The sequence below is a fragment of the Pan troglodytes genome, chromosome 12 (genome assembly GCF_028858775.2).
Source record: "Pan troglodytes isolate AG18354 chromosome 12, NHGRI_mPanTro3-v2.0_pri, whole genome shotgun sequence".
In the NCBI taxonomy this organism is placed as follows: domain Eukaryota; kingdom Metazoa; phylum Chordata; class Mammalia; order Primates; family Hominidae; genus Pan; species Pan troglodytes.
In genome coordinates, this window is record NC_072410.2 from 112,123,519 (window position 1) to 112,145,635 (window position 22,117).

The 22,117-nt window shown below is 48.4% G+C and overlaps 1 protein-coding gene across 10 annotated transcripts in view; it reads right to left on the reverse strand.

Moving 5' to 3' along the window:
* ATP6V1C2 (ATPase H+ transporting V1 subunit C2) overlaps positions 1-20,273 on the reverse strand; it is a 62,689-nt gene extending 42,416 nt beyond the window's left edge. For 3 of the 10 annotated variants that reach the window (XM_016947133.4, XM_016947117.4, XM_016947113.3), the window contains exons 1-3: positions 19,389-19,498; positions 18,142-18,296; positions 14,554-14,621 (exon numbers count right to left, since the gene is read on the reverse strand). In XM_016947133.4, coding sequence (XP_016802622.1) covers positions 14,554-14,621; positions 18,142-18,270 — 197 coding nt within the window. In that variant the 5' untranslated portion in view covers positions 18,271-18,296; positions 19,389-19,498. Of the gene's footprint in view, positions 1-14,553; positions 14,622-18,141; positions 18,297-19,388; positions 19,499-19,950; positions 20,058-20,129 lie in introns of those variants that run through there. The other 7 variants (XM_054678247.2, XM_054678244.2, XM_016947139.4 and 4 more) reach the window with 5 other exon arrangements.
* Positions 20,274-22,117: the final 1,844 nt, after the last annotated feature.

Consider the following 22,117-nt stretch of genomic DNA (forward strand, 5'->3'; position numbering starts at 1 on the left):
GAATTCTCATTGGCCAAGCTGGCATTATAGAGTCACCCACATGCGGTCCAGACAGTAATGCTCTACCCTCTTCAAAAAGCCAATTTCAGCTGGGTGTGGTGGCTCACGCCTGTAATCCCAGCACTTTGGGAGGCCAAGGCGGGCGGATCACTTGAGGTCGGGAGTTTGAGACCAGCCCGGCCAACATGGTGAAACCCCGTCTCTACTAAAAATGCAAAAATTAGCCGGGCCTGGTGGCACACATCTATAATCCCAGCTACTTGGGAGGCTGAGGCAGCAGAATCACTTGAACCCGGGAGGCAGAGGTTGCAGTGAGCTGACACAGCGCCACTGCACTCCAGCCTGGGCGACAAGAGTGAGATTTGGTCTCAAAAAATGAAAAAGTTTTCCCCTTGGAAGGAACAGGTAAGGAGGACCTGAACTCAGCTCCCAGAGAAGTGTTGCTGAAATCCCCTGGGGCCTACAGTCTTTTAGGAATCACTGGGCAATCCCCAAGCATTTGGGATAGAAAGAAACATCACACATTGAAGTTCTGGAGACTATGCCAAAGTCAATCCACCAAGCAGCTTAGCCACTGAGAACAATTGCAGGTCCTTCATGCTCTCGGAGCAGAGTTCCAGCACATACAAAGTGAAGGGCTTCCCCTGGAGTTGTGCAACCTGCAGCCCAGCCCAGGGGATGCAGGAGCAAGGCCAGGAACAGCCCAGTCACACAAATAGGAGTACAATGGCTGATAAGCTCTTGAAAATATGTTTACTCTCACTGGAAATCCAAGAAATGCACATTAAAACAATCACACATCATCCTGCCAGGTACACGAACCAAGCTTCTTAAAAGCACTTATTAATAGATGGGGTGTGATAAAAGGGCACTTCTTCTAACTTCATTGGAAAACAAGTTAGTAGTATGTACAAACAGCTTTCAGTATGTCTATATCCATTATACCAGTAATTCCACTTCTGGGCATGCAACTTTCTTTTTTTTTTTTTGAGATGGAGTCTCACTCTGTCACTCAGGCTGGAGTGCAGAGGCGTGATCTCAGCTCACTGCAACCTCTGCCTCCTGGGTTTAAGTGATTCTCCTGCCTCAGCCTCCCAAGTAGCTTGGATTACAGGTGCCCACCACCAAGCCCAGCAATTTTTTTTGTATTTTTAGTAGAGATGAGGTTTCACCATGTTGGCCAGGCTGGTCTTGAACTCCTAACTTCAAGTGATCCGCCCGCCTCGGCCTCCTAAACTGCTGGGATTACAGGCATGAGCCACTGTGCCCGACCATTGGTAAAGTTTTATTTAAACATCTCCATGCAACTTTAAAATAATCAAAAATTTACACAATGAGTTATGCAAGGATATTAATTACAAAATTAATACCCCCAAAAAGGCAAAGATAACTTATACAGTGGGCTTTAATAGTGGGCTGTGGAATGCAGATAATTAAAACGGGGTCACCTAGAGGGACCAGGCTGGCTGGTAGTCTGGAGAAGTCTTCTGGGTGAGCAGTCCTCTGGGATCGGGTCGATAAGAAGAAGCCTGCCCTGCTAGGCTGGGGTGGTGGGTGGGGGATCGTCCAGGCATAGGACCAAGGCAGGATGGAGCCAGGGTGGCTGGAGAGGAGTACCCTGGGGCCTGACCAGCTAGTCAGGAAGTCTAGCTAGGGGTCAGGAAGTCTAGCTAGTCAGGAAGCCAGGGGTCTGGAAGCGAGGGTTGCAAGTAAGAATTTTGCATTGAGGGCACAGAAAAGCCATGGAGGGTTTCATGCAGGAGAGCCATGTGATACGGTGCTTTTATTTATTTATTTATTTATTTATTTATTTATTTATTTATTTTTGAGACGGAGTTTTGCTCTTATTGCCCAGGCTGGAGTGCCGTGGCGAGATCTCGGCTCACCGCAACCTCCATCTCCCGGGTTCAAGCGATTCTCCTGCCTCAGCCTCCCGAGTAGCTGGGATTACAGGCATGCGCCACGATGCCCAGCTAATTTTTTCTATTTTTAGTAGAGATGGGGTTTCTCCATGTTGGTCAGGCTGGTCTCCAACTTCCGACCCCAGGTGATCTGTGATAGGGTGCTTTTAAAAAGATCACTCTGGCTGCTGTGGGGCGAATGAATGAAAGGGAAACGGGAGACAACTGAGTCTGTTGCAAAAACACAGGAACGCAATGAAGGTGGCTTCGATGGACATGCTGAGAAGTGGGTGGATACGGGACAGATTTTGGAGGTGGAGCCCACAGGACTCCGTCCTTACTGGCGTCTCCTGTGGAGGGCTGGACAGGGAGTTGGTGCCCAGACTGTCTGCTTGAGCACCAGGCGCTTAAGTCGCTGGAGCCTTTGACTGAGATGGGAACGAACCCTAGGCAGAAGGCTGCACAAATGGAAGCTGTTGAGAATGATACCAACTTTGGACATGAAGCTAATGCAAAAAGAACATCCAAAAAGGACCATGGGAGGTTGCCCCTGAAGCTCGTGAAAATAAGGAACGTCCAAATGGCTGCCATTTACTGGGGCTGTGATGAGCACCAACACGGTGTTAAGTGAAAAAGGCCTTGCTGAGACCTGGGGAACAATGGAGCTGTGGGTCTCAAGGACCGGGGCAGGGTCCAAGATGGAAATGCCTTACATTAAATTTAACCTCCCAAGAATGATTTCGGGATTTCACAACATTGCCTCGAGCTGACCCTTACTCCCGCATGTTGTACCTAAAGTGGCCAGCCAACATTCCTTCCTCTCCTGCTGGCTGGACTTCTGGTTTGCTAAGAGCTGCTGGGAGCTGGGGGAAGCCTGGCAGATACTGAAGACCATCCCAGCTGGGCCTAAACTGAAAATCAAGGCAGGGGAGGCAAAGGAGAGCTACTGCCACCTGTGAGGGGCCTACCACAGAGCAAGGACAGACCAGGCAGTCAGGATGACCAGGTGAAGTCCTGACACTAGGCAGCTACATGATCTGACACAAATGTCTTAACTCTTCAAACAACAATATTCTCATTTATCCATCCATGGCAGTTACCAAAATAGAGATGTGACAAACCATCAGGCAGCACGGAATTCAAGACAATATACTGCACACAGAAGCGCTAGAGAGGAACAAAGGGGCAGCCTTCGAGGAGTTGTAACTGTCATAGATGGCCAGGCGCCGGGGCTCACACCTGTAATCTCAGCATTTTGGGAGGCCAAGGCAGGATCACTTGAGGTCAGGAGTTCGAGACCAACCTGGCCAATGTGGCAAAACCCCATCTGTACTAAAAATATAAAAAATAGCTGGGCCTGGTGGTGGGTGCCTGTAGTCCCAGCTACTCGGAGGCTGAGGCAGGAGAATCGCTTGAACCCGGAAGGCAAAGGTTGCAGTGAGCCGAGAGAGATTGCGCCACTTCACTCCAGCCTGGGCGACAGAGTAAGACTGTGTCTCCAAAAACAAACAAACAAACTGTCACAGACCTTTCTGTATCCCGTAAGGGCAGCAAAGCGCCTGAAGTATAAAAACATGAAATAGCAAATATGACACTCATTGATAGTGTTGCTCCAATAGACGTTTATCAATGCTACGCAATGAAAACAAGAGAACACACCCATTTCAGACACCCATGAAACACTTAGAAAAATAGGCAATAGATTAGGTCACAAAGAAAATTTCAAATTCCCAAAGGTCAGAATAGCACCTAATTCATTTTCTTTCTTTTTCCTTTTTTTTTTTTTTTTTGAGACAGAGTCTCACTCGCCCAGGCTGGAGTACAGTGGCATGATCTCCGCTCACTGCACCTCCCGGGTTCAAGCCATGCTCCAGCCTCAGCCTCCCTAGTAGCTGGGATTATAAGCACCCACCACCACACCTGGCTATTTTTTTTTTTTTTGGTATTTTTAGTAGAGATGGGGTTTTGCCATGTTGGCCAGGCTGGTCTCGAACTCCTGGCCTCAAGTGATCCTCCCACCTCAGCCTCCCAAAGTGCTGGAATTACAGGCATGAGCCACCACACCTGGCCAACTTAATTCACTTTCTAACAAAGCAACAGAATTAGAAATGAAAAACAAAAACAAAAATAAAAGAATTTAAAAATTGCAGAATTGACTGAGGACAGCAGTTCATGCCTATAAACCCAGCACTTTGGGAGGCCAAGGTGGGAGGACTCCTTGAGCCTAGTAGTTCAAGACTAGTCTAGGCAACATAGTGAAACCCTCGTCTCTATAAAAAATATAAACTATTAGTTGTGCATAGTGGTGTTCACCTGTAATCCCAGCTACTCAAGAGGCTGAGGCAGGAGGATGGCTTGAGCCCAGGAGTTCGAGCTTGTCAGAAAAAAAAAAAAAAAAAAGCACAATATCAGGAAAAAAATAATGAAAATACCACATATCAAAATTTAAATTATATAACACTCAGAGAAAACTTCATTGCTGTTAGCATTACAGAACTAAACAAAAAAAAATGAACTAAGCATGTAACTAAGCATGTTTTACAGAAAAGAGCAAGAAAATAAACCCAAATGAAGAGGAAGGAAAATAAGATAAATGCAGAAGTTAAACTATTAGAAATCAGAAAAATTATAAAATTGATCAATGTATTAAAAAGTTGTTTCTCTTAAAAGCAAACTAGGTAAACCACTGGGTAGCCTAATCAAAGAAAATGCAAACACTAAAAAATGGGGGATGCATAGATACAATATATAGGTAGACTCTATTCAAATAACTTGAAAGAGTTCATGAAACTAATGATTTTCTAGCAAAATGCAATTTGCGAATTTACTCCTCCTCCAAAGAGAAAACTAACAGAGCAACAGTACTGAAAAATTTTGTGAATATTATTAAAGAACTACTAAAAACGTACCAGGTCCAAACATGTCATAATGACATATTTTAAACCTTCTAGAAACAGATCACCTCATTACCATTCAAAGCAGCTATCCTCAAAGCACAGTGGCAGGGCCCGCAGCATCAGTATCACCTGGGAACTCGTAGAAATGCAGGTTCTCAGGCCCCAACTCAGACCTCCTGAATCACAGATTCTCGGGGTGGAGACCAGTGATGTATTTTTAACAAACCTTCAGGATGATTCTGATGCACACTCAAGTTTGAGAGCCGTGAGTTAACGTGTTCAGCCTTAGTATGCCAAATGTGGTCTTCAGGCCAGCAACACCAGCATCACTGGGGAGCTTGCAAGAAATGCAGAATCCTGGCTCCAGCCCAGATCCACTGAGTCAGAATCTGCATTTTGTCAAGGTCTCCAGGAGGGCCTGGCACAGAGTGGCTCATGCCTATAATCCTAGTACTTTGGGAGGCCATGGTCAGGGGTATCATTTGAGCCCAGGAGTTTGAGACCAGCCTGGGCAACATAGAGAGACCCCCATCTCTACAAAAGAAAAATGAAAAAAAAAAAAAATTAGCCAGGTATAGTGGCACACTCCTGTAGGAGGCTGAGGCAGGAGGATGGCTTGAGCCCAGGAGTTCAAGGCTGCAGTGAGCTGTGATCATGACTAACACTAGCATGGGTGACAGAGCAAGATCCTTTCTCAAAAAGAGAGAGAGAAAAAAAAAAGACCAGGAGATTTGTTCACATGTCCAAATTTGATAATAATTCTCTAGAGCTCCAGCCCAAAGCTGTGCATAGAAATATAATTCAAGCCCCCTGGGTAATTAAAAAATGTCTAAGGCTGGGCGTGGCAGTTCACACCTGTAATCCCAGCACTTGGGGAGGCCGAGGTGGGCAGATCACATGAGGTCAGGAGTTCAAGACCAGCCTGGCCAACATGGTGAAACCTCATCTCCACTAAAAACACAAAAATTAGCTGGGCCTGGTGGCACACGCCTGTAATCCCACCTACTTGGGAGGCTGAGGCAGGAGATTTGTTTGAACCCAGGAGGGGGAGGTAGCAGTCAGCCAAGATCATGCTACTGCACTCCAGCCTGGGTGACAGACCAAGACTCCATCTCAAAAAAAAGGTCTAGTCACCACATTTAAAAAAGTAAAAACAGGTTAAATTAACTTTAACAAGATATTTTATTTAAGTCAAAATATATATTTTTTTCTTTTTTTCAAACAGGGTCTCACTCTGTTGCCAAGGCTGGAGTGCAATGGCTCGATCACGGCTCACTGCAGCCTCAACCACTCGGGCTCAGGGTATCCTCCCACCACAGTCTCCTGAGTAGTGGGGCATACAGTCACACCCCACCATGCCTGGCTAATTTTTTGTATTATTCGTAGAGAGGAGGTCTTGCTATTTTACCCAGGCTCAGTAAGCCATTTTAAATGTCTAGATTTATAAATACTATTAAGTGTTTTCATAAGTAACAATGATTGATAGTACAATCGGGGAGGAGGGTGGAATGGAAGAGAAAAAGGCCATTTTCTGGTCAGTTCTACCAATGACTCCGAGCTGGAAGCATCGTGGAAAGCCCAGGGCACAGAGTCCCCCAGGGCAGATGGACCCAGACAGGCAGACCATTAATGGCAAGTTGATGGATCTGGAGTGTATTCCCTCCTCTGCCACCCCTGTCCGCCTTTGTCTTTCTAGGATCTTCTCTCCGGGCCTGTTTCCTCATTTGGAACTCTTGCAGGTTAGATAAGATCTCTAACGGGCTGCCCAGCTCTTATAACCCAGGATGCTTCCCTCTATTCATCCATTCAATCAGTCACCAAGGGCTGCCATGTTACAGGTGCTAGGGATCTAATCATAAGCAAAAGACAGGGAAGAAAAATATGACCAAATAATCCCACAAGAAGATGTCAAAATCCACTGTGGCAAGTGCCATGAAAGAGGGGAGCACCGGGTGTGTTAGAGAGGGTAAATCTGTGGGTGTGATGGTAGAGGGTGTGGGAAGAGGTGGGGAAGAGAGTCTCCGGGAGCTGGGAAGGAGGAAGAGGGCTCAGCAGGGGCAGATGGGAGGAGGAGGGGTGAAGAGGCTTGGAACAGCCGCCGTGGAAAGTGGGAGCCCAGCAGACACACACAGTAGGGCTGCCAGCAGCTTAGAGCAACCCACCATGCATGCGGCCTACAGAGTCATGCACCGCGGTCTATTCACTGAATCCCATGAAATGCCACATAGGTCATCTCAATCTGACATTCTTCCACCAACAGAGAAGAAAAGCCCATATGCTTCTTACAATTCCAGTTTACTTCTCTTTAGAATGCCCTTACAAGAACTGACTCACACGTATCACTAAGCAGACATCCACACTCAGCTATGAAATCTTTGATCAGCCAACCCTCAGTCAGCTCCATGGAACCATGTGGGTAAAGAAAAAGCCAGCAGCTATTCCATAGACAGGGGAAGCACTCAGGGGCAAGCAACGACAGGGGAAGCACTTAGGGGCAAGCAACGGTCACCAAGCACCACAGCACCCAGGAGGTCCTGCTGAGGTCCCGCTGACCGCCCCAGCGCCTGGGAAATGCACTCTGTCAATCAACACCGCAAAACAGGCTAAGATACTGTGAAGGACTCAAACGCTTTTTTTAAAACAGGGAGAGAGGTTTTTTTTTTTAAAAGATAATAGCATTTGGTTTTTCAAATGTTCATGAATGATAGGGCAAATACAGAATAAATTAACAAAGGCAGTATGAAGGAATAAATTTAAAAAAGAGAGAGAAAGCTCTCGTAAGCAAAAGCTGCCTTCCAACTACATGGAAAAACACTCTAGTGCCCTAAGTAAATAAATAATAAAAGGATATTGAAACAATACACCCTGAAAACGCTTGTGCCTTCTCTGTTCTCCTGGGCAGAAGCAGTGCTGACAGGTTTATGCTACCGAGGTTACAGACCCAGCTAGCATTTATTTACCTAATAACACTCGAGGACTTTTCAAAGAACTGATGCCATTCTCCAGATTTATTAGTACATATAACCCACTCTTTTACCCCAACCTCTACCAACTCCCAACACAGGACACCCTGACCCCTGGACTAGAAAAAAGCTAAGATTAGAATTTTGACGTGCTCAGACCACACCATTTTCCTTCCCCCTGATAGGAAGGCTCTTAAGAATATATACCCACAAGGAAAACGAAAACAATGCACAGTGATTTTTCATTCTTGCCACACCTAGTCCTTATTGTTTAGAAAACACTTAAATTTGCACAGGTTCTATCTGTTTCACAATTATAGCCACAGTCTTGCCTGTTCACGCATTTTCATTTCTTTTTCTTTTTCTTTTTTTTTTTTTTGAGACAGTCTTGCTCTGTCGTCAGGCTGGAATGCAGTGGCACAATCTCAGCTCACTGCAACCTCCACCTCCTGGTTTCAAGCAATTCTCCTGCCTCAGCCTCCCAAGTAGCTGGGACTACAGGCGCCTGCCACCAGGCCCGGCTAACTTTTGTATTTTTAGTAGAGATGGGGTTTCACCATGTTGACCAGGATGGTCTCGATCTCTTGACCTCATGATCCACCCGCCTCGGCCTCCCAAAGTGCTGGGATTACAGGCGTGAGCCACCGCGCCTGGCCTTCATTTCTTTTTCTTAAACATATGCTACACTACCACTAAAAGCAACTTGTGCAACAAGTATGTACAGAACAAAACACTAATATACTTACTGGGGAAACAGAGCAAACAGACAAAAAAGAAACTAAAGTGGGGCTGGGCATGGTGGCTCACGCCCGTAATCCCAACACTTTGGGAGGCCAAGGCTGGCGGATCACCTGAGGTCAGGAGTTCGAGACCAGCCTGGCCAACATGGGGAAACCCCGTCTCTACTGAAAAAATACAAAAATTAGCTGGGCTTGGTGGTGGGTGCCTGTAATCCAGCTATTTGGAAGGCTGAGGCAGGAGAATCACTTGAACCCGGGAGGCGGAGGTTGCAGTGAGCCAAGATCACGCCACTGCGCTCCAGCCTGGGCAGTAGAGCAAGACTCTGTCAAAAAGAAAGAAAGAGAAAGAGTGAGAGAGAGAGAGGGAGGGAGAGAGAGAGAGAGAGGGAGAGGGAGGGAGGGAGGGAAGAAGGGAAAGCGAAAGCAAGAAGAGCAAGAAAGCAAGAAAGAAACTAAAATGGAAACAATAACAATCCAGGATCACAGAATTTCAGAGCTCACAGAATTTCAGAGCTAAAGGGGTTTTAGTGAATAAGAGGTTAAAAGACTTGCACTAGGGCAGAAAATTGGTAGCAAAGACAGCTCTAGAATTGCTACCATTTCTGCAGCAGGTAGGGAACTATTCACACTTTTTTTTTCTTTTATTCTTTTCTTCCTGAGACAGGGTCTCACTCTGTTGCCCAGGCTGGAGTGCAGTGGTGTGATCTCTGCTCACTGCAGCCTCGACCTCCTGGGCTCAAGCAATTCTCCCTCCTCAACTTCCCAAGTGCTGGGACTACAGGCATGCACCACCACACCTGGCTAAATTTTGTATTTTTTGTAGAGATAGGGTTTCACCATGTCACCCAGGATGGTCTTGAACTCCTGGGCTCAAGCAATCCACCCATCTCAGCCTCCCAAAGTGCTGGGATTACAGGCATGAGCTACTGTGCTTGGCCCAGTTCACATTTCTTAAGCCAACCTTCCTGCACGAGACCAGTCTCCTTCTGCGGTTTGTCACTGCTGCCCAGGAAAACCTAAGGCATTCACTAGCCTAGGGCCGTGGGCTGTTCTCAATGGCATCTGTTACAGGCCTTTCTTAGGTTTAGCATTATTTGATTATGTGATGTGATTATTTTATTAATATGTGTCTTCTCAGCTAGGCCATAAGTTGTACAAGGCCAGTCATACCTCCCTGTGGTGCACAGAAGCCTAAGAAGGGAGTCAACATTTCCGGATCAAGTCACTTTTTCTTGGATATTAACTTTTACAGGACAGGCCCTGAGATTTGATAATACTTGATTTAGCATGATTTTACTTCCCTTCATTCGTCTGAGAGCAGACAGATTTTATGAATGAGAGAGCCATTCATAAAATTCTTTGAGTTTTCTTTCTCAAAGACTAGGAATGGTGGCTAGGTGTGGTGACTCATGCTTGTAATTCCAGCACTTTGGGAGGCCAAGGTGGGAGGATTGCTAGAGCCCAGGAGTTCAAGACCAGCCTGGGAGATATAGTAAGACCTTGTCTCTACAAAAAATTTTAAAATTAGCTGGGCATGGTGTGCACCTGTGGTCCCAGCTACTTGAGAGGCTGAGGCGGGAGGATCACTTGAGCCAGAGAGGTGGAGGTTGCAGTGAGCCCTGATGGTGCTACTGCACTCCAGGCTGGCGACAGAGCAAGACCCTGTCTCATGAAAAAAAAAATTGTTGGCAGGGCACAGTGGCTCATGCCTGTAATCCCAGCACTTTGGGAGGCCAAGGTGGGTGGATCACCTGAGGTCGGGAGTTTGAGACCAGCCTGACCAATGTGGAGAAATCCCGTCTCTACTAAAAAACACAGAATTAGCCAGGCATGGTGGCGCATGCCTGTAATCCCAGCTACTCGGGAGGCTGAGGCAGGAGAATCGCTTTAACCCAGGAGGCGGAGGTTGCAGTGAGCTGAGATTGTGCCATTGCACTCCAGCCTGGGCAACATGAGTGAAACTCCGTCTCAAAAAAAAAAAAAGGTTTACACCTGTGTATTATCTCATTTCAAAAAAAAAAAAAAAAACCACTGTGAACAGCAAACTACTTGGTGACTAGGAGTGCCTGTGTGTTAGTCCAACATCCCATACAAAGCAAAATGTCACTAACAAAAGCATCCTACTATTCTTAGGCAATCAAAAGGTAAATAGCAACAGAACACAGAGAACCCAATTTTTAGCCCATAGCACTTATCTGCAGATTAGAAATCCTCAAAGTGGCCAGGCACAGTGGCTCACGCCTGTAATCCCAACACTTCGGGAGGCTGAAGCTGGAAGATCACTTGAGGTTAGGAGTTCGAGACCAGCCTGCCCAACATGGTGAAACCCCATCTCTACTAAAAATACAAAAATTAGCCTGGCCTGGTGGCACACGCCTGTAATCTCAGCTACCTGGAAGACTGAGGCAGGAGAATCACTTGAGCCCAGGAATCAGAGGTTGCAGTGAGCTAAGATTGTGCCACTGTACTCCAGCTGGGGCAACAGAACAAGATTCTGTCTTAAAAAAAGAAATACTCAAAGTATGTTCACTAGAACTCCTAATTCCATACAGTTCATCAAACAAGGCAGTAGCAGCCATATCACCATTCCACTAAGAAGAAAAGAGCAAGTCCATGGGCCCTAAAAACCTGAAAGTTTCACAAATGTTAAGGGTTAGGAGAAGAAAAAGAAAAGGAATCCCTGAAACCCTTTAAGGAAGCAGTCAGAGCACTGAGTCCCAGCACTACAGCCCAGCAGGCCACCACCCAGCCCTTGGGGAATGCTGCCCTCATCTACCCCACAGCCAGGGTCTCGATCTGTCATCCAGGCTGGAGGGCAGTGGCACAATCACAGCTCAGCTCAGCCTCGACCTCCTGGGCTCAAGCAATCCTCCCACCTCAGCCTCCCAAGTAGCTGGGACTACAGGTGCACCACCACAGCCAGCTAGTATTTTTTACTTTTTGTAGAGAGAGGGTCTCACTATGTTGCCCAGACTCTTTTCAAACTCTTGGGCTCAACTGTCCCTCCTGCCTTGGCCTCCCAAAGTGCTGGGATTACAAGTGAACCACTGCACCCAGCCTGATCTTACTATTACTACGTTATCCAGAAATTATATTTATATGTTGAGAAAATTAGATGTACGCACTGTAAACACAATATAATAATAGTTATATTTGGATGGCTTAATTATGGGTGATTTATATTTTTTTCATGCTATTCTATGATCTATAAATGCTTTCCAATGAATCACTTGAGGTCAGGAGTTCGAGACCAGCCTGGCCGACATGGTGAAACACCATCTCTACTAAAAATACAAAAATTAGCTAGGCATGTTGGCATGTACCTGTAATCCCAGCTACTCGGGAGGTTGAGGCAGGAGATTGCTTCAACTTGGGAGGCAGAGGCTGTAGTGAGCCCAGATCGTGCTACTGCACTCCAGCCTGGGTGACAGAGTGAGACTCTATCTCAAAAAAAAAAAAAAAAAAAAAAAAAAAGTTTTCCAATGATTATATACCAGATTTGTAATATTTTTTTTTTTTGAGACAAAGTCTTGCTCTGTCCCAGGCAGGAGTGCAGTGGCACGATCTCGGCTCACTACAACCTCCGCCTGCCGGGTTCAAGCAATTCTTGTGCCTCAGCCTCCCGAGTAGCTGGGATTACAGGCGCCGGCCACCGCACCCAACTATTTTTTTTTTTGTATTTTCATGTTGGCCAGGATGGTCTCGAGCTCTTCACCTCGTGATCCACCTGCCTCGGCCTCCCGAAGTCCTGAGATTACAGGTGTGAGCCACCATGCCTGGCCCAGATTTATAATAATTTAAACAAAGACATATAATTTTAAGACTCCACAACATCCTCATACACTTTTTTTTTTTTTTTGAGATAGGGTGTCACTCTTTCGCCCGGCCGGAGTGCCGTGGCATGATCTTGGTCACTGCAGCCTGAAACTTCCAGGCTCAGGTGATTCTTCCACCTCAGCCTCCTGCATAGCTGGCACTACAGGCACATACCACCATACCCGGCTAATGTTTTGTATTTTTAATAGAGATGACGTTTTGCTATGTTGTCTAGGCTGGTCTTGAACTCCTGGAGTCAAGCAATCCACCAATCTATTCAAATAAATGAGGGTACATCTATTCACAGTAACACAGCCATTAAAAGAAAGAACATGCAGTTATGGACTGATATGAAACTATCTCTAAGATACGTTATTTAACTAAAATGCAAGATGCAGAATATATGCTATCATTTGTACAAAATTAATTTTAAGGCTGAATGTGGTGAGTCACATCTGTAATCCCAATACTTTGGCAGGCCGAGGCAAGAGGATCACTTGAGGCCAGGAGTTCAAGGCCAGCCTGGGCAACATAGTGAGACCCCGTCTTTACCAAAAAAAATACAAAAATTAGCTGGGCATGATGGCATGTGACTATAGTCTCAGATAATTGGGAGGCTGAGGTAGGAGGATCGCTTGAGCCCAGGAGTTCAAGGCTGCACTAAGCTATGGTTGCGCCACTGCACTCCAGCCTATGCAACAGAGCCAGACCCTGTCTGCAAAAAACACAAATAAGGAAACAAATACATGAATGAATAATATTAATTTAAAGACATATTTATTTGTGCATGTATTGGCTATCTCTGGAAGGCTTACCTAGAAAGTTATAGGAAAATTGCCTTAAAAGAGGGGCAATGGAGGACTAGGGGACAGGAAAGAGTAAAACAGGTGAGAAGAAAACTTAATTTTCTTTTTGAGACAGAGTCTCGCTCTGTCACCCAGGCTGGAGTGAAGTGGCACAATCTCGGCTCACTGCAACCCCCATCCCCCCTCCCCCGCTCAAGCGATTCTCCTGCCTCAGCCTCCCGAGTAGCTAGGATTATAGGCACCCGCCACCACACCCAGCTAATTTTTGTATTTTTAGTAGAGACGGAGTTTCACCGTGTTGGCCAGGCTGGTCTCAAACTCCTGACCTCAAGTGATCCACCTGCCTCGGCCTCCCAAAATGCTGGGATTACAGGCGTGAGCTACCACTCCTGGCCGGAAACCTTCACTTTCACTATATATATCCTTTTTGTACTTTGGGTTTTTGTTTATTTGTTTGTTTGAGATGGGGTCTCACTCTGTTGTCTAGGCTGGAGTGCAGTGGCACAACCATAGCTCACTGCAGCCTCAAGCTCCTGGGTTCAAGCATTTTTCTCACCTCAGCCTCCCCAGTAGCTAGGACTACAGGCACACATCACCACATCTAGCTATTTTTTTTTTTTTTCTTAGAAACAAGGTCTTTTGGCTGGGCATGGTGGCTCATGGCCTGTAATCTCAACACTTTGGGAGGTCGAGGCAGGTGGATCACCTGAGGTCAGGAGTTCGAAACTAGCCTGGAACACATGGTGAAACCCTGTCTCTGCTAAAAATACAAAAGTTAGCTGGGCATGGTGGAGGGTGTCTGTAGTCCCAGCTACTCAGGATGCTGAGGCAGGAGAATCACTTGAACCTGGGAGGCGGAGGCTGCAATGAGCCACGATCAGACCATTGTACTCCAGCCTGGGCAACAGAGTGAGACTCTGTCTCAAAAAAGGGAGGGAGGGAGGGAGGGAGGGAAGAAGGAAGGCTCTCTATATTGTCCAGGCTGGTGTTGAACTCCTGGGCTCAAGCGAGTCTCCTGACTTAACCTGTGGAGTAGCTAGGGTTACAGGTGTGAGCCACTGCACCAGGCCTCTTTTTGTACTTGAAATTTTGTACTATGAGCATTTATTACTAAAAAATAAACAAACCTAAAAAGGCTTGGTGGGAAACGACACCAATGACTTTTCCAAGTGTCTCGGCACCTATGCATGATCTTTAGGTTGAAGGCAACCCCTTAACAAGTGCTGCCTCCAGCAGACAAAACACCAGGAGGAATCAGGCGGGCTCCTGCAGACCCAGCACCCGCAGGGGGACTGATCGGTTTTCTCTGCTCACTTTTGGAACCAGGTCTAGACAAGTCCATACTCCGGTTCAGCCAAAGCAAGAACACTGTGTCCTCTGACAACAATGTCAAATTCTCACTTGTATGTAGTAAATAAGGAATATTTTACCTTTCAGCAAAGGTGTCGAGTTTCCCCAACTCATCAGAGAGGCCAACCAGGGAATCCAAGGTCCCCACCTAGACAGATCATAAAAACGTCAGAGGCTCACAGGTTTCTGGCCAAGCATGATGCCATCTCAACAACACGGCAGGGACTCTGTCACTTCATCTTGAATTTGTCACCCTTGGTCAATGGCCAAAGTGGAAAGTAGAAAAAACTCTTAATGGAAACCAGTGGATTTGGGGGTGTCTTTATTTACTTATTTTTGACCAACAGGATAAACTGTCATATGCCTGCCATAGGAAGGAGTGACTATGATGTTACCATCTGACCTCAGCTCATTTTCCTTAGAATGGCAGCCTGCTAGTCAGTCATGTTGTTAATCCCCATAGCTGAGGAAGAGATACACCAGAAAGCAAGTTAAAGAAGTTCTCATTCCTAAAAGCTTTTCTGCTCCAAGACAGTCCCATCAGTTGTGTTTTTTGTTGTTGTTTTTGAGATGGAGTTTCGCTCTTGTTGCCCAGGCTGGAGTGAAATGGCACGATCTCGGCTCACCTCAACCTCCGCCTCCTGGATTCAAGTGATTCTCCTGCCTCAGCCTTCCTAGGTAGCTGGGATTACAGGTATGCACCATCATGCACGGCTAATTTTTTATTTTTAGTAGAGACAGGGTTTCTCCATGTTGGTCAGGCTGGTCTCGAACTCCCGACTTCAGGTGATCTGCCTGCCTTGGCCTCCCAAAGTGCTGGAATTACAGGCTCAAGCCACTGCACCCGGCCCCACCGTCTTTTTCTCTGTTCTTTGCTGTTATTAACCATGATCTTGAGGCCAAGGTGGGCAGATCACCTGAGTTCAGGAGTTTGAGACCAGCCTGGCCAATATGGCAAAACCCTGTCTCTACTACAAATACAAAAATTAGCCGGGCATGGTGGCATGCGCTCGTAATCCAAGCTACTTGGGACTCTGAGGCAGGAAAATCATTTGAACCTCAGAGGTGGAGGTTGCAGTGAGCCAAGATCGCACCACTGCACTCCAGCCTGCTCAGCAGAGCGAGACTGCATCTCAAAAAAAAAAAAAAAAAAAAAAATTCTTGCTGGGGAAGGAAGCAGCTTTTCCTTTCCTCCCACTTCATCATTCACCTCGGTCCTTTTCTTTTCAGAGAACTTATGATCTGTTTTTTGTTGTTGTTGTTTTTTATTTTTTGAGATCTCGGCTCACTGCAACCTCCACCTCCCAGGTTCAAGTGATTCTTCTGCCTCAGCCTCCCAAATAGCTGGTATTACAGGCATGTGCCCCACACCTGGCTTATTTTTTTATATTTTTAGTAGAGATGGGGTTTGGTCATGTTGTCCATGCTGGTCTCGAACTCCTGACCTCAAGTGATCTTCCCACTTCGACCTCCCAAAGGGCTGGGATTACAGGAGTGAGCCACCGTGCCTGGCCATGATCTATTTCTTAGTGTAGAAATTACTACAATGTCCAAAATTGTATTTAAAGGTCTTTTCACAGAATCAGAAAGAAAAGGGTTGCTATCATGTGGTACCACCAACTAGATGTTAAAAAGTAATTAGGTTCTGAGATTTGGCAGAATTTCAAGAAAAAACAATTAAGAAAAATAATTAGGAGGCTGGGCACAGTGGCTCACACCTGTAATCTCAACACTTTGGGAGGCCGAAGGTTTGAGACCAAACTGGTCAACCTGGTGACACCCCGTCTCTACTAAAAATACAAAAACTAGCCAGGCATGGTGGCATGTGCCCGTAATCCCAGCTACTGGGGAGGCTGAGGCAGGAGAATCACTTGAACCCAGGAGGCGGAGGTTGCAGTGAGCCTAGATTGCACCACGGCATTCCAGCCTGGGTGACAGAGCGAGACTCCAACCAAAAAAAAAAAAAAAAGTAATTAGGAAATGATGAAGCCTGAATATCTCTACCAAGACAAGTCGCTTCTTTTCAAGTAACTTAATTTTAAGCAACTTCTGCAGAGGCTGTGTCTTCTTTTTTTATCTTTTTACCTTCCAGAGTCCAGCACAGTGCCTCACACACAGTATCAATGAGTGGATGCAGAATTTACTCACCCGTACAGTGTCCATTGCTGGACAAGCAGAGGCAGGCTTAAAAAGGCAGCAAGATGTGGTTTCAGAACCCACTGCTGCCACTTACCAGCCTGACAACATTTAGCCTCTCCCAGCCTGTCCCCAGAGCCAGCTTCCCGGTGATGCATTTGAAGTACCTAGCCGTCAGCTCTTTGCTCAACAAATGTTAGCAAATGGGGTAGCATTACAACCCTGGTAGCTGATGGGGCAGCTGTTTGGGTGGAGGGGCAAAGTGAGGTTTGAAAAGGGAGTATATGGCAGTTTTCTACAAGAGCAGATGCTGGGCAGTCAGTGCCATCTCACCAGCACCTGTGCCATGTGGTCTGGGAGAAAGCTGTAGTGTCTTCCCCGTGGAAACCTACAGCCTCAGAAAGCACCACGGTAAGTCCACTCTTTTTGAAGTAAAATAATTGTGTGGCCAGGCGTGGTGGCTCACTCCTGTAATCCCAGCACTTTGGGAGGCTGAGGCAGGTGGATCACCTGAGGGCAGGAGTTTGAGACCAGCCTGCCCAACATGGCGAAACCCCATCTCTACTAATAATACAAAAATTAGCCGGGCATGGTGGCATGCGCCTGTAATCCCAGCTACTCGGGGGGAAAAAAAATTGCACATGTCTCATTCTTTTTTTTTTTTTTTTGAGACAGAGTCTCGCCATGTCACCCAGGCTGGAGTGCAGTGGCGCAATCTCGGCTCACTGCAAGCTCCGCCTCCCGGATTCACACCATTCTCCTGCCTCAGCCTCCCGAGTAGCTAGGACTACAGGCGCTCGCCACCACGCCTGGCTATTTTTTTGTATTTTTTAGTAGAGACGGGGTTTCACCGTGTTAGCCAGGATGGTCTCGATCTCCTGACCTCATGATCCACCCACCTCGGCCTCCCAAAGTGCTAGGATTACAGGCGTGAGCCACTGCGCCTGGCCTCGTTCTTCCTTAATGTTGGTTTCGTTTGAACTTTGCCCTCCACTCCAAGAACCCTTAGATGCCTGGGCATGACCCAAACTCCCTTCTGCCACCAAATTCCCTCCCTTCCCCTCCCTCAGGACCAAAGGGATCCTAGATTTCCTCCCCTGCCCCCAGGTCAAGAGTACAATCAAGGCTGAAGCCCCCCAAGCCGCCTGCACATCTAAACTATATGGTGGGTCTTCTGAGATGCTGCAGACAAACCAGGAGGAGCCAGAGGAACACCCGAGAGAACCTGAGTGTGCATTTAACGTGCTTCCCACTTTTTGAAGCATTAGACACTGCTACCCACAACCTTGTCCCCCTGTTCATTCCTTCCTGTGGCTGCACCTACATAGGTATCACAATTTATTTTGGACTATGGCATGATATCCCACCTAGCCCATCACCTCCCCGTCCATCCTCAAACCTCAGCTTGTCCTCAGAGCCCCTGCCTTTGCCTTGATACTTTCTCCTTGGTTTCCTGAGGTAGCAACCTGTCTCCCTCTCCCGTCTCCCCCTGACCAATCCATCCCTTTTTCACTCCTCCCCAAGAATTTTACCTTGAAGTCAGGAATAGCGAATTTGGTATTATAAGACAGGTTGGACTTAGAGGTTACAGTATTCATCCTCTCCAGAGCTTGCAAATTTTCCTTATCGCCAGGGGCAGAAATTAACCAAAACTCCGACATGCTTCCAGTCTTCTCTTACCCAGTGACTGCCCAGAACCAGGACAAACATACACAAACAGAAACAGAAGGAGAGATGTGTCAGATATCCCCGCCTCACCACTCCCTACCCTCCAATTCATCCTTTCTAGGATGAGCTCCAAGGACATCCATTTGCAAAAGCAAAGCTCTTATCTCCACCTGGGCAGCCCTCAGGTGTTCCCGAAACTCCAAAGCTCCTTGGTCCCTGCAGTGGTTCTGGCTGGTTTTCAGGAGCAGAGGAGGAGGGAGAGGTTCCTTTCTTTCTCTCCACCTCAGTGAACAACCCCTATCAGGCATCATAAAACGGGAGGACAGTAAGCTGGAGGCGGACACCTTCTGGGGGAATATTTGTCTTCCTTCCACACTGCATCTTCTGGGATGCAGGATGGGGTGGAGGAAGGCGTGGGATGAGGAAGGGATTTTCACAACAGGCTACCAGGTCAAACCGCAGGTCAAACTGGCCAACCTTGTGATTGGTATTAGCTTTAAAAATAGACTTCAGAGGATTTTTTTAAATAAGAAAAAAAAAAGTAGTAGGGGGTGAGGGGAACTACTGAAGTCTTTTTTCCACTAGGCGAGGTGCCCGCTCAGCAGAGCTGGGTCCCTTGCCCGGCGTGGCCGGTGGTTTCGCGGCCGCGTCTGCGGCCTCTACGGCCGATTCGATTCGTGCTGCTCCTTCACAGGTGTCCACACCCGCACCTTTCCCCCTCGGCCAGGTTCCCCCTTTCCGCTTGCCTCCCCGCGGCGTCTCCGGACGGCTGGGGGAAAGCAGGATAAGCTCTGAGGAGCCAGAGACCCCTGGTGGAACCTCTTCCTTTCGGACTCCCGGTCCCGCTCCAATCCGAGGGCATTTTGTTCTCTCCTAACCCCGCGCAGACCCAACGCAGCTCCTTTCCGCCTTGACTGCCCATGGCCTGGGGACGAACTGGCCCCCCGCAGCACCTGCGGAGATGCTACCAGCCCGGCCGCGGGGAAGCGCGCGGAGGTGCACGCTGCCCACGTTTCCAATGGGAAAGCGCAGGCTGGTGCGCAGCCGGACCCCGTGCCTGTGTCCCCACCCCGCCCCTGCCTCGGGTCCCCGCTCCGTGGTGCGTCCTTACCGGGAGCCGGCGGGGCGCGGGCCGCGCGGTAGGGGGCTGCGGGCGACGGGCGGCGGGCGGCGGGTGCGGGGCCGGAGCGCACTGCCGGCTCCCGGGAGGCAGCGGCTTCGCTGCCCTGCGCCCCGCCCCGCCTTTTATCCCGGGCTCTGGAGGCGGCCCCGGCCCCGCCGGATATTTGCATACGGGCCGTCCGCCTCCCGCCTCGCTCCAGCCGGGGGCCCGAGAGCCGGGGAGCAGGTGCAGGCGCCGGGCAGGAAGGCGCGGAGGAGACGCGCAGGGTCTCCAGTCCCCTACGCGCGAGGGCCGGGGCCCTGGGGGCTTCTGCGGCGCGTCCCACGGGGTCTCCTGCCGCACGACTGCGCTGCCGCGTCCGGGACGCGTGGACGGCTGAGCCGGGTGGGAGTCGGGAAAAGGCTCTGAGCTCGGGACCACCCCGCCCTCCCGCTGCGGCCGCCGCAGCCCCGCTTGGTCACCCACGCTCGCCTCACAGAGACATGCGCGGATCTCAGGGGAATCACCTACTCCCAGGTGTCTCCAGGCCAGTGCAAGAGACAGGGCCCACCTGTGGGGAGCCGCGCAACAGGTGCGCAGGTGCTCGGGACGCACCTGCGTAGACAGCGAAGCTTTTCCTGTCCGTGTGGGCGCGGGTGTGCGCCCGGTTGCCCAGGAAACTCCCACCTCACCCTCTCCACCTTCCGAATTGCCCTGTGGATGGGGGGTGGGGGGGCGGTTACAACTCACCGTACGACGATCAGAGATGAGTTCATGATCGGTGCTGTCTGGAACCAGGAGGGGGAAACCCTGGAAATTAACGTGTGAAGGTTAAAAACAAGACAAAACCAAAGGAAAACTCGGAGAATTCATTTTCTCTGGACCGAAGGAGAAAGCTTTAAAGCATCCTTCCATGTGGGCGATGTTTTCAGTGGTTTCTGGGAAAGATGAAGATCTCAAGAGTGTCCTTCGAGGGGTCATTGGAGACGGTGTTCTTGCTTCCTTAAACGTGGACTCCCCCTCCTGTGTAAACTAGCCTTATCTATCAACCCATTCTTGTGAATGCATCAGGGTCTTTGGGAGAAGGATTTGACATCATCTGAGACTTAAGCTGTAATCACATAGGGTGGGATGGGAAGCCCCAGAGACAGGACAGAAAGGTGGCTTTAAGATCACAGTGGGGTCGTACTGCCAGCCTAGGTTAGACTTGGAAGTCCCAGCACCTGCAGCAGGCATCGTTATTGGGACACTAATGTGCATTAGTCAGTCCTTGCAACATCTTCCTGAGGGAGGATACCTGAAACCAAGGGATGGGGAAACCCCGGTATGTTTGAGGACATTAAGTGGCTATTCCAGGGAAGGAGTGGCCCAGTTAGACATTAAAGCGGGGTGGTCTCCAATCTTGGACGTTATCCAGGCACGACATTTTATCCAGCCAGGGAAAACATCTTAGAGCTGGGGGCAGATCTCATCTGCAAACAAGGGTGGAGATGCCCACAGAAGTTACGTGAATTGCCCAGTGTCACACAGCTGGTTATGTCAGAGCTACAGTTGGAACTCGGGCCTGTGACTGAGTCTTATGTCCTTTCTACTGCTCCCAACAAGCCTGCAGGACTAGATAATCAGGGTGAGGAAGAACACATGCTTTCTATTTCAGTCCACATTTTCCCATCTGCAAGGTTCAAAGCCATGGACCTGGCTTCTCAGAGACTGAGCAACACATTTAGAAGTATCTGTGACTTTGCTCGTGGCACCACTCTTTCTATACACCTGGTTACCTGTAAATACTTTGTTTTGTGCCAGGCGTGGTGGCTTACACCTGTAATCCCAGCACTTTGAGAGGCCAGGTGGGCAGGTCACCTGAGGTCAGGAGTTCGAGACCAGCCTGACCAACATGGAGAAACCCCGTCTCTATTAAAAATAAAAAATTATCTGGGCGTGGTGGCGCATGCCTTAATCCCAGCTACTCGGGAGGCTGTGGCAGGAGAATCGCTTGAACCCAGAGGCAGAGGTTGCGGTGAGCCGGTATCACACCATTGCACTCCAGCCTGGGCAACAAGAGTGAAACTCCATCTCAAAAAAGAAAACAAAAAACCCAACCCAAACCAAACCAAACCAAAACAACAACAACAACAACAAACAAAACAAAACAAAACTTTGTTCTGTGAATTAAGAGAGTCAGACACAAATAACTCCTAGATAGGCCAGGCACGGTGGCTCATGCCTGTAATCCCAGTACTTTGGGAGGCCCAGGTGGGTGGCTCACTTGAGATCAGGACTTTGAGACCAGCCTGGCCAACATGGTGAAACCCCATCTTTACTAAAAATACAAAAACTGGCTGGGCACGGTGGCTCACGCCTGTAATCCCAGCACTTTGGGAGGCCGAGGCAGGCGGATCATGAGGTCAGGAGATCAAGACCATCCTGGCTAACACGGTGAAACCCCATCTCTACTAAAAATACAAAAAAAATAGCTGGGCTTGGTGGCGGGCGCCTATAGTCCCAGCTACTTGGGAGGCTGAGGCAGGAGAATGGCATGAACCCGGGAGGCGGAGGTTGCAGTGAGCCAAGATTGCGCCACTGCACTCCAGCCTGGGTGATAGAGCGAGACTCCATCTCAAAAAAAAAAAAAAAAAAGAACTAGCTGGACATGGTGGTACGCACCTGCGGTCTCAGCTGCTAGGGAGGCTGAGGCGCGGGAATCACTTGAACCCGAGAGGCAGAGGTTACAGTGAGTC